At 44.6% G+C, this 12,935-nt stretch overlaps 1 protein-coding gene across 3 annotated transcripts; it reads left to right on the plus strand.

Moving 5' to 3' along the window:
* The first annotated feature begins 3,345 nt into the window (after nt 1–3,345).
* Nucleotides 3,346–9,579, plus strand: LOC100827607 (ylmG homolog protein 1-2, chloroplastic). 3 transcript variants are annotated; one of them, XM_024457243.1, is made up of 2 exons: nt 3,346–4,012; nt 9,231–9,579. In XM_024457243.1, the coding sequence occupies exon 1, from the start codon at nt 3,489–3,491 to the stop codon at nt 4,008–4,010; it is 522 nt and encodes a 173-aa protein (XP_024313011.1). In that variant the 5' UTR covers nt 3,346–3,488; the 3' UTR covers nt 4,011–4,012; nt 9,231–9,579. The 3 variants fall into 3 exon arrangements, with proteins under 3 accessions (XP_024313011.1, XP_010228265.1, XP_003557462.1); XM_010229963.3 differs by lacking the exon at nt 9,231–9,579 and adding an exon at nt 7,649–7,937 and having other exon boundaries at nt 3,347–4,012; XM_003557414.4 differs by lacking the exon at nt 9,231–9,579 and adding an exon at nt 6,983–7,491 and having other exon boundaries at nt 3,350–4,012.
* Nucleotides 9,580–12,935: the final 3,356 nt, after the last annotated feature.

A 12,935-nucleotide genomic window follows, 5' to 3' on the forward strand; every position in this document is an offset into this window, starting at 1 on the left:
GGTAAGTTTCAAGAATAAGTGAGAATTCTCTAGAACTAGAATACATGTAGAGTATTCTAGAGAATTGTAGTGGGATGTACCACATGGTCTTGTACAAGTATAAATAGGGGTGCTCCCCACCTCATAGGTGTACCACAATCACCACAAGTAGAGAAGTGAGCTACCATGGTAGGGTTGTGTGTAGGGTAGCCACTAAAGAGAGTGTTGTACCAACATTGAAATAGTGAATAAAGTGTTGAGTTCCCACAAGTTTGATATCCCAAGTAGTGTAGTATGCAAAGGTCCTCAAGAGTGGGTGTTAGGGTCGCCGCCCGTAAAATCTCTACAAAGTGCGCGGGCGGCATTACTTCGCCACGCGCTGCTCTCACCGAGATTTCGTACCTCTACGGGCTCGTACCGCAAGGGGGGCTGAGCACCGGCAGCGCCACCAGGCGGATGGAGGCAGGTGTGGCGAGCTTGAGGGTGGCGGCGGCAGCCGCGGTTGGACGGAGGCGGGCAAGCGAGCTTGAGGGCGGCGGTGGCCGCGCGCGAACGGAGGCGGCGAGCGGGAGAGCGGCGGCAGCGGTGGCGCAGAGCACGGGCGCCACGAAGTCGAGCAGCAGGAGCATGGCAGCCATGAAAAAGAGCAGAGCTATTCGGCGGAATTGGCCATGGCTAGCGAGGAGTCGAGGATAAAGGAGTGGACTGCACTGGCAGGGATCAGACGAGATAGCCCTGCACACTAGAGTGGACTGCAGGAGCACGGACATGGAGCATGGCAACCACGAAGAGGAGCAGATCCACAAAGAAGGTTCTTGTCCAACGTAGCGCCACGGTGAAAGATCAGTATGGTCGACTAGACGGGGGGGGGGGGTGAATAGGTGACTAACAATACCTTTTTTTTTCTTTTCTTGAAAGATACAAACACTTAATCCTAGGGTTTACTAGATTTTCTAAAGTGAATGCAACCCTATAATGAAATGCAATAGCCGAAGCAACAATAGATAGCAAGAATGTAAAGGGGAAAAGATACCACACGCGGAGACGAAGATTTCAGCGGAATTCCACCTATTGAGATCGGTGTACGTCTCCATTTAGAGGAGTGCTCTACCACAAAGGTAGAGACGCCACGAAGGCTCACTTTATTCTCCAACTCACCACACCACAAAGGTGAGATGAGCGCTCACAACACCACAAATGTGAGGTGAGTTCCACTAATGGCTTCCTTGAGGGCGAACGCCGAACCCTTACAAACTTGACTGGGGCAAACTCCACAACTCAATCGGAGGTTCCCAATCCAAGCCCCGAGCTCCTCAATCACCAAGGGAGAGCTTGAGGTAACCGCTTCCGTCTAGGGTTCCCAACAACCCAAGAGAAACGAAATCCACAAAGAAAACAAGTAGAGTCAACTTGTTGACTTGGTGAAACCCTAGATCAAGATCTTCTCGTCCAATTCTCAAAGAATCAAGAGTTATGAGTGGCTAGGGAGGGAGATCTTGGAGGTTTAAGTTTGAGGTGTTCTTGGGGTGAGAGGTGGTGTTCTTGGCTGCTTGTTTGCTCAGTTTGCTCGTTGGGGACGAATGGGTATATAAATGGGGTCCCCAAAAAATTTAGCCGTTAGGCACTGGTCAGGATAGGCCGATCTTCCGCTGGATAGCCGGAACTTCCGGTCAACCGGAAGTTCCGCATAATCCCCTGGGACTAACAGAGAGCACCCGGAGGTTCGGACGGAAGTTCACCTGGAATTTCCGCCGCCTGTGAACCAGAAACGCCATAACAGCACACTGAAAAATGTTTTCTTCTCACACCTTATTGGGTAGGCTTTTTAGTGGGTGCATTTTGGTGTAGATGTGTACGTGAAATTGATTCACCCGTTAACTTCCCTTGTGGATCCCCTCTTAATAGTACGGATGTCCTATGACTCAAATGAACCGAAAAAGCCGCTAAATACCACTACGCTTCTTTCCTTTTTGAGGGTCCACAATTCATCTTGTGTCGAGTTTTTTATAAATCCTAAAATGCTTAGCATAAGATTAGATAACAAAACACGTTGTCATCACCACCAAAACCACTTAGGAGAGAAATGCCCTTTCACACGATGGCACTAATATGTGGGTTCCTTTGTCAGGAATTCCGTCAAAACGCACTTAACCAACGAGTCAGTGCGCGGGAGTACAGCCTGCCTCAAAAGTGGTGGTAATTTGAAAAAAATTAAGAAAAATGTGGTTTTCCTAAACAGTTGCCTCAAATGTGGTGGTTTGCGTAATTTTCTCTGAAAAAGGGCAAGCCTTACTGTACTTGTGTATTATTAATTCCTAAAAAAAATTCTTCTGATTTGTCATCTATACAAATTTCTTTATTATTTTAATTCTAGCTAGCTTGGACTATGTATGAACTTTGAGCTTCAAACTGAAAATTGAGAATATCCTTTCCCCTTTTCTTGTGTTGAGGGAACGATATGACCTTATAGATAAACTTGGTGACTTATGACAAAAGTAAAACATCTTATATTTAACAGAGGAGGTAGTGCAGGAAAGATGGCGGGGGCAAAAAATCAAACGTGGTGACCTTGCTGAAAAGAAAGAAAGCGCCTGACTAGAACGTGAGCTTCATGTTTCGATTTCGGCCACCTGCGATGCACCGCTCTAGAGGGGGAGGTACTATGTACTTGCAGTACAAGAAAGCCATAACTTAGGTTTTGACGCAGGATCTCTCACACTCTGGGATAGTCTTCATATGGGTGCAAAATTTTATATGGGTGCAAAATGTAGTTAGTGTACGTGAAATAGGTTCACTTTAAACCTTTTCTTGTGAATTCTTTCTTAATAGTATGGAGTTTCTATGACTCAAAACAAACCGGAAAGCCGCTGAACTCTCTACACTTCTTTTCTTTTTGAGAGTCGACGAATCATCTTGTGTCATTTGATATCAATTCTGAAACATTTCAACACACACTATAAATCCACAAATCATGCATGTTGTCATAACTCATCAACATGAAAACACTAAGACAAAATGCCCTTTTACCGTTATTAATGAACCAATTATTAACATGGTAACCATGATAGTGTAATCTGATAACCAGTGATTTCAAATAATATATTGTCAAAACATAATAAAATGTGGTATTGTTTTGGAGCCCCTGTTGAGACGAACTCAACGTGAAAACGGATTTTCAATTGGGGATTAATGGTTTAGGAGATGAATTATTTTGAAACTTCAGATTTACTCTACAAATTAACATTTGTACATGCATGCTCGGGTTCCACGTAGCCGTAGAAGCTCAATTGGAAATCCGCTGCACAAGCCAAGAGTGCGCACGTATTGTGGTTAGATTAACCGAAAACTCGAAAGAATCGTATTTCCTCTGACAAGCAGGGCCCACCAAAATCCTCCCTATCCTTTCGGGCTTTCCCCTCGCGACCTTCTCTTCCCGGCGTTGCTCCCTCCGACCTCCCCTCCTCTTCGCCCCATCCTTCTAGAACCTTCCGGAACCCCCACCGGCGAGGATGAACGCCCTCCTCGCGTCCCCGTGTACGGGGCCGCCTCTGCTCCGCCCCTTCCCGAGCCCCGCCACCCGTTTCCTCCCCGCCAAAACCCTAGCTCCCGGCTCGCTCCGCCTCCCCCGCGGCCTCCGCGCATCCCCGCCGCCGCCGCGTGCCGCCGCGCAGGTGGCGGCATCGGCCGTCGGAGGGCTCCTGGCCCCGCTCTCGGCGCTGGAGGTCGGGCTGCGGAGCATCAACCTCGCGCCGCTGCGGCCGCCGATCGCGGCGGCGATGTCGGCGGCCGTGCGGTGGCTGGGCGTCTACAGAGAGGTGCTTCTGGTCGGGGTGCTCTTCTCCTGGTTCCCTAACATCCCTTGGGACCGGCAGCCCTTCTCCGCGCTGCGCGACCTCTGCGACCCCTTCCTCGCCCTCTGCCGCGAGGTCATGCCGCCCGTGTTTGGCCGCAAGCTCGACCTTAGCCCGCTCGTCGCATTCATGGCCATCGACATCCTCATCATGATCCTTCGCCCACAGCCGCGCATGTGATGGTATGTGCCGATTCTTTTTTCTTGCTATGGTTGTTCTGCGCGCCCATGAGTTATGTAGTTTAATCAGATTTTGAGTCAGTGATCTTAGTTGTAGGATGTTTTTGGATCGATATGGTCTGCACTTGCAGTGATGACATGTTGGATTAGTTGTGTTGCATATGTGCTACCCTATAATAACAGTAAGGAGAGAAATGTATTCATGTGCAAATCTTCAAGTGAGCTTTCAAATTCTGGCAACTCTGCTACGGAGTAATACAATAACAATAACCGCATAAATCGAAGGAATTAAAAAAGAAGAAGATTATGCATGTCCCAGGGGATCATTGGGGTTCTCCGGTTCACCATACTAAGGTAGCCACTACCATTGTCACAGGAGAAAAGAGGGGTACAGTTGCGTAGCCGGATGCCAGTCAGCCAGTTGGTATCTCGCCTCTGTCCATGTCGACCACCGTTGTTTCCCTTCTTTCTGCCCCTGCAAGAATCAACAGGTCGAAATGACAAATAAGAGTTTCGTGGGGTCGAAATCAAAACGCTCGCCTAGCGGAAAAGCAAACTAACTGACTAACTCCTTTTCTGTGCAGCTCACGTAATAAGTTTCTGGTTCAACACTTGCAATTAAACATCTTAGGATGGCATTCTCGAGTTCATAAATTGGACACTTGCAATTAAACAATTTACCTCTTTCCTAGCCCATATGACACATTCAAAAAATTATCCCAGACTGTTTATTCTGAGCGGCACCATGGAAGTCTACAATGTTGCAATCCCAGGGATGCAATACGTTATTGACCCTATACATAATTGGCCTTCTCACCTTCGCAATGCAAAACTACAGACTGCAAGAAGTGAGTCTTGTCAGAAAATATTTTATAGAGGGCGACGACTAAATGCCGACAAATCAAGCACCTGAAACCTCATGAGGCTGACGCAAACTCAAAATCTGCAGCACAATTATCTTTAAGAGAGAGCATGAGTGAGCAAGGAGGAGAACAACACATGTCCTCTCAACGACATGCATAGAAGCCAGTTAGAACAAATCTTTGCAGTTTGACAAAAAACAAGAAACCAATTGTTTCTCATCAAATGATTCTGTAAAATTGTGAGAAGCAAAGTTGATATTTACCAGGTTCATTACCATATTAGTTTTTATGAGGTAACTAACATTCAAGGAAGGAATAGCCTCATTCTGCTCTTTCTACACGCAAATCACTTGCTCAACAATAATATGTAGTCCCTTTGTTCCAAAATTTAAGGCATATAAATTTTGCCTGAAGTCAAAATTTCTAAAGTATCCATCAACAAAAAAGTATAAATGAACATGAGCATTCAATCATTATAACGCATACAAGGCTCTAATAGAAAGCAGAGTGTCATAGTGATTTATACGAGCTAGACTCTAAGTCTAGTTAATAAACCTCATTAAACTAAAATAATGTAGACCTGACCTTATTGATCCTGGATGCTGTGTGCAAAAGATAATTGAATTAACTTCAGTTGAAGTTTAAGACAAAGGCAGCCATGCTGCTACTAATAGGTAGCCAATGTATCTATAGCTTCATTGAAGCTTTCATAAAACAACCAAGATATCAGAATTCAGTAAAAACGGTTGTACTGAAGATTGAAGAATACACATAGGCTATCAGTCCATTGGTCAGTTCATAAGGTACCCATCTACTTACAGAAGAGAGGAAGCTTCCATACTTGCAATCTATACATGTCTCATGTAAAACTGACAAGTATTGAGTTAGTTCTCAGTTACCAAATTTTCTTTTCCCATGAGTATTGAATTAACTTTATTTCTCAGCATTAACATTTCGACGATGCTTCCTTGGCAACCATTATTGAATTTGATTACAACAGAACCACCTATTAGCTAGACACCTCTATCAGGAAGTAAACAACCAATGTAATGTATGAAGGCTGCTGGTTATATCTGAATGACTGAATCAAAGCATTCCCACCGTCAGAGATCGTATCGATCCAGGAGCTGCAGGAGTAACTCTGGTCCATGATTAGGTCAACACCAGAAAACGATGCAGACACCATGACCCTCATATCCCTGGCAGCGACAGCCATGCCGTCGAGCACGATGCCGGAGGCGACCATGCGGATGGTGTCAATTACTGGGATGCTCGCAGACTGCTTGATGTTGGGGACGCTCAGGTGCGCGAGGGTCTCGGCGATGGAGAGGGAGTGGACGAAGGGACACTGTGGTGGCCGCGGCGGCGGAGGTGCGCAAGGAGGGACAGGGTTGCGGTGGTGCTGCCTGCAACAGGTGGCGGCGGCGTGGGAGGGACGTGGCTGCTGTGGCGGCGCAAGGACTGTGTAGGGACGGGGCAGGAGGATTCCAGCAGCTGCGATGCGATGGGGCAGGAGGAGTCCGGTGCGATGAGGCATCAGGGCGGGGTTGAGGAGCTGCAGCGCGAGGAGGTGGTGTTTCGAGAGAGAAAAAAATCCGCCGTGAGGGAGTGGCAGAGTACAGTCCGCTAAATGAAATTGCTAAACACACAATTGACAAAACCATAGACTAATGATAGCTGTTATATTGTGTTTGGTTATTGTACGTCTTGTGTGGTGGTTTTAGAGAAGAAAAGTTGGCTGCTTTATAAGTAGAGACTATCTAAAGGAAACATATGGTAGGTCAAACACTATAAATCTTCATTTGGTATGAAGGTGGGATGACCAAATTGACAGTCTGGTAATAATTGTGCATATTAGAGCCCAAATATTTGCCCCTGTAACTTAATGGTAGAGGTTCAAATAGGATCAGTAAATATTTTTCTGTGAATTTCTGTAATCAACAGAAGATAGAAAATACAGTTAATTTATTCAAATTATTGTTACCGCAGCTGCCGAAAATCTCATGTTCTTTTTCAGCTGTTGCATTAATCCCAAATCCATGAAATACTTTATTTGTTAGAAACAATTTATTGTTGTCATCCTTATTTACAATGTAGTATGATGTCGCAGGAATTGAAGGGTAGTGGTTGGTATGTTAGGTTCTACTATGTGCGCACATGCTTCTTTTGGGTCGTTGCTGGATTGGTTGGACAACCAGAGTTGCAATGCGAAGATAGCACTGTTTGAGTTATTTTGAGTTGTTATGTAGACAACTGTAGCTCCCTAGATAAAGCTTCTGTCATTAATAGTACTGAAGGATTGTACAAGTAGTATATGTGCTAGATACAATCTGCAATTCTGCTCCGTTCCGGGACCAAATTCATCTACTATATCGTGGTACAATCTGCACATCTGTTCGGAGATATTCAGCTAACAGGTCCTGAACAATTTGTCACGACTTCTAAGGAATCCCAAACAATACCAGGCACAGGCCCATGCATATGCAATTATGCATGCTCTCTGATCTTTGTGCTTTATTTTCATTCTTCTTTACTTTTCATCATGATGAGTATTCCCATCTTATTTTCTGACTTGGCAAATGTGTTTGCCTGCAAATGCACTTGTTCTGTTCTGGTTTAGAGTTGAGACTCCTGATTATTCGTTTGAGCTTTATGTAACAGCCGCCCCATAAGTTTCCTATGCATGTTACATTACCTGTTGCTGTCCTGGGGCTGTGTGATTGTATATTCCTTGGAAAATGCAGCCAGCTGCCTAACTCGATTCCTTATATCTTAGGGTGGCAGAACTGATTCTTCCATGGCCAGAATTCAAAAATGGAAGCATCTAATTGGGACCTGAGGGCTGAGACATATCAAAAATGGCTCCAACGCCATCTCAACGTTTTTTCAGGCAGCTGAGGGCTGACGCATGTCAAATGTGTGCTACGCTCATCTGATTCTTTTTTAACGATGGTAATTTTGTCGAGAAGGCCATCCCAAGCATTGCTTGTGAAATTGACTGGCTGAAATTTGATATAATCATTTTTTAATTCGCATATAGCTGCATGCTAACTATTTGATCTAAACTTTTTTTTGTCGGCATATCAAAATAGGATCTTGTCTTGAAGCTTTTGTCAGAAAGAGCTAAACAATGAAAACAGATTTTCAATTGTAAGAATTGTTTGGCCAATAAAACATTTTAAAGTTCAGATGAGGTGGAACTTGATTATTATGGCAGAGAATTTGGGCACCACATGCATGCATGTATGTCGCCCGCGTACATAAATTTGAAGCGCACAAGAACTCAAAAAATGGGGCAAAATGGTCCTGTCAGATTGCTTCCATTTTCCACTGGCGGGGGCGGGGGCGGGCCAATAAATGAAATTTTTCATGAACTCAAAAAAAATGAAAGTTTTCATTAGACCCATGATTAGTTCTTTCCAAATCTGAGTATTCTACGGTATAGATGTTGCCCCTCTAAACATTAACACAACGAAAATCATGGCCGCGGAAAATCCTGGACTAATTGATTTCCCACCTTCTCCTATTCTATCCAAAAGCAAATACAAGGATGCATGCGGAAGGATAAAATATTGGGATCCCTAAAAATATTTTCCTACAAATATGTCTATCTATACTTGCGGTCCATATATTAAAACTCTTTCTTCCATATGTTCGCTGACGCCCGAGAGTTAAGTAGGCACCTACCGCATCGTATCAAAATCTGCGCACACACTGCCGTGATGGAATGAATACTTTAGGAAATGACATGGACTGTTTACGGAAGGTTAGAAATGATTCCCATGAAATGTGCAAATTTTGCTCCGAAGGTGAATGAATCAAGCACGGGATTCATCTTCCATTCTTCCTCCAAGGCCTGGCCGGAGGCATACATATATGCAGCAACCCGATAGCAGTCAGCATATATAGGTCGCGAACAGCCGCCGCCCGCATTATTACTTACTACACCATTAGTTCCGAGCCGGGGCGACATGGGACTGCGCGACACGTGCTGCAGTCGCATTTGGTCGGTATGTACGTGCTCTATGTGCATATAAATATACAGATTTTTTTTTTTGCGAGGTATAGATACAGATTTGTTATCCTACAGTGGACTCTTTTTAAATTTTTTTTAGATATTTTTCTGAAGCAACTCATTATGAAACTGCAGTAACTTTTCTTGCAGTTTTAGTTTGCGTGGATTGTAACTTACTAGCGTATGCGTAACATTTGTTGAGATGCATCATACATATTGTTATATTGTTATGCAAATTTGACTATTGGCCAACTGAAAAAAGAGAGTTGTCAATTTGTTTTAATTAGCTCGGGTTCGTGATAATATCTAAATTAATATTCTTCTCGTCTTGAACTTCATGCAGGCATTGTGCATCATCATCTGCGTGGTGCTGGAGGTGTTGCTTTGCCTTTTTGGGCCCGAGATAATCCCCAATAATCCCGTGGCCAGGATAATTGTGACGGTCGCTGTGTCGTTGGGGCTTTTGTCGATCATTATCGCTCTGTGCTATGATTTCTATAAACCCACAAAATAAGTACTCTCTCTGACCAACAAAGGATGTCTCAGTTTTGATTAAATTTGAATGTATCTATACACTAAATTACATCTAGATACATTTAAATTTTGACAAATTTGAAACATCTTTTGTTGGACGGAGGGAGTAGGACTGATTTTAATCCATAAGTACGTCAAATACTACCTCCATTCCATAATTTTTGTCTCAAAGTTGCCTATAAATGGATGTATCTTTTTCTAAAAAACGTTTAGATACATGTAATATTTCGACAAGAGTTATGATACGACAAATGATTTGTACGATTTTACTACGACCGTGTGATTTCTATTGAACCTGCTGATTTGGTTTGTTTGGCCCACCAACTGATTGTGTCTAATCATACAAGTATAGTAACAATTTTGTCGTACGTATAACATCTCTCTCATGGGACGGAGGAAGTAGCTTCTTTTTGAGTAATGGTATGGATGCTGTGATTCCTTCGTTACTACTGCCTCCGTCCGAATTTAGGTTCGTTAGTACTGCCTTCGTTCTAATTTAGGAGTCATAGTAGTTTCTCCATTGGTACTCCCTCCGTTACATAAAGATTGGCATGCTTTGAACTAAAAGCCGTGCCAATTTTTTTGAAACTGAGGGAGTACCAAAGCAACCTCGTGGGACCAAGTTTTGGAAGAAAAGAGAGGCAGTGTGTGCAGTGTATGCTCCACGAGTTGAAGTCCCACGAGTTCAAGGAGCATAAATTTTTGAGCATGCTCCTTGAAATAAAAGAGAGGCGGTGTGTGCACTGTATGCAGGGTGGGAAGAAAGAGAGAGCGTGTGAAGGGAGACTAGAGATACATGCATGTAGGATTGGAATAGAAAAACTAGGACATTTTTGGTATCCAAACACCAAAAAAGATTACACGCCTCCTAAAGCTGGACTATAGGAATCAATTAAGACGCCCCATAAAATAGGAGGGAGTGAGTATTTGATTGTTAGCGCTTGGATGCGATAGTCAGTCGTATTAATTAGTCTCTTAGATCTGCCTCGAGTTGTATCACATATTTTTTGCTGGAGTGAAATAGATACGCGTGCATGTGTTGATCGGGTGATTCGATCATTGTTGGTACAAACTGTCAAAACAAACCAACGCAGTACTCCCTCCGTTCAGAAATAAGTGACTCGGATGTGTCTGGATTTATATGTCTAGACTCGTTAGTGTATATATAAACTCAGATGTGAATCCAGATAAATCAGAGTTACTTGTTTTCGGGACCGAGGGATTATATTCTACCATCACTGCCGCTCATCATCGACGAGGAGGGGAACCCACTTTGGAACATCGAACTGTACTAATACGCTAATACACTGACATTGTCTTTTTTACATTGTACTAATTCTTTCCAAGTCTTTTATTCCACAAGGCCCTGGTTGGGAACGTGTTTTGAATCCCAAACAAATCCAACCGTGCCCAAAATTCGTTGTTTTCAGTTTTTTTCTTCCGCTCATATCACCGGAGCAGTGCCTCATGGCCGAGTGGGATCACGGCAACGACACCGCCGCGCGCAGGACCTCGCTCGCTACAAGGGCGATGGGCTGCCGGACGGCGGCACTGGTGGGGACTGCCGGGGAGGACGCCCGACGTGGTGGCAGAGCACATCACCGCCGGCGAATCCCCCTGCCTCCAGTACCCGCAGCCACCGTCGGCTGGATGCATGCCGCTGGACGCCGCGCTCCGGGTCCTCTTGGTCGTCGGCGTCCTCGTCGGCGCGCACTTCGCTGTTGGCGCTCTGGGTCAAGGACGCGCCCGGCGAGGAGAAGCCGCGCGCGCGTTCCGGCGGCGCACTCGTCATCCGCGAGCATGGTGCCCGTCAGGCACCGTCTCCTCCCACGGCCACCTCCACCTCGTCCGGCCCAAGAAGGAGGTCCCGCCCTGGACGCCACTGCCGGAGTACGAGCGGACGGCGCTGGAGCTCCGTCTCGCCGAACGACCCGGGGGAGTTCGGAGGAGGCGAGCATGGAAACCGTCCCCACCGCCGCCGACAACTCAGGGTGTGAGTTCTGTTTTTCGGTTCGGTGCGGTTCGGTTAACACGGTTTGTATACTTCGGTTAATACGGTTACGTATAAAAATACAGTTCGGTTTCGGTTTTAACTATTCGGTTTCGGTAATAACCAAAATAACCAAATTTGACGTGAATTTTTGAGCAACACATAACGTTTTGTCACACGTAAATTCAAACGCGAAACTACAATATGTTGTCAAGAGGGACAGGTCGGGAGTATGCCTCCTCAGTCACTCGTATTTTTCGTTCGCTGGGTGGGTTTCGGTTAATTTGGTTTAACAAAAAATCGTTCGGTTTCTAACCGAGAAAACCGAAAGTCATTCGGTTCGGCTTTCTTGAAACCGGACGTGAAACCGAAAATCGGAAAAACCGAAATTTCGGTCTCGGTTATTTTTCTGGTTTTCGATTTCCGGTTCGGTTTTGCGCAGGGTGATTGACGACTACACATGGCCTGGTCCAAAGCGGAGAACAAGGAGGAGGTCGAGCACGCGCGCCACCTCGACGTCACCATCAATCTCGGTGACAACAACGAGGAGGACGGCGAGGAGTAGGATGACGCCTGGCTGGACGGCAACGACGATGAGTAGATATTTTTTTCGTATTTTGTATAAATTTGGCCGGAACTCTTAAAATTTTGACGTGTTTGGTCAAAGCTAGCTCTTTAAAAGAAATGGTATCTGGGACATGGCTGGAAGACGGCGGATCCCCAAATTCGACCCCTCCGCCCTTACGATCTACAAAACAGCCGCGCTATACGCGGAACGAGGGACGCGAGTGGAGAGCCTTTTATGTCAGCACTAAAAGTAACTGCACCAGGGAGCACCACCGTGAGTAGCTCAACAACACAGCTGACGTTGCACGGGGAGACCACGAAGCGTACGTTCTCCCATTATGAATTCCGTTCTAGAAATATATATCAACATTATCTAGAATATTAAATAAGTATATACTACTCCCTTCGTCCAACAAAAATATGTCTCAAGTTTGTCAAAATTTAGATGTATTTAGACATGACTTAGGGTATAGATGTATTCAACAAAGCGTGCATTCTCCCATTATAAATTCCGTTATAGAAAAATATATCAACATTATCTAGAATATCAAATAAGTATATACTACTTCCTAGGTCTAACAAAAGATGTCTCAGGTTTGTCAAAATTTGGATGTATTTAGACATGACTTAGTGTATAGATGTATTCAAATTTAGTCAAAATTGAGACATCTTATGTTGGACGGAGGAAGTATGAAAATACATATTATGATGGATTGGTTCAATAAAATTAATTCCGTAAACAACCAAAGTAATGTATGAGCATTCCCACTGTAAATGTTGGAAGATTTCCTTACAAATTTTGTTAATTTAAGAAGTTTGACTTTACATAAAAACATGGCCTTTCACATTCAGAAAGAGAGGTAGTACTAATAAAGCGTGCTTTGTTATCCACGTGGCAAAGTGTTGTAACTTATCTCACAATTCACAAAGAGTGATCTGTCAATTAGCCACTCTAGA

This window comes from Brachypodium distachyon, chromosome 1, assembly GCF_000005505.3.
Source record: "Brachypodium distachyon strain Bd21 chromosome 1, Brachypodium_distachyon_v3.0, whole genome shotgun sequence".
In the NCBI taxonomy this organism is placed as follows: domain Eukaryota; kingdom Viridiplantae; phylum Streptophyta; class Magnoliopsida; order Poales; family Poaceae; genus Brachypodium; species Brachypodium distachyon.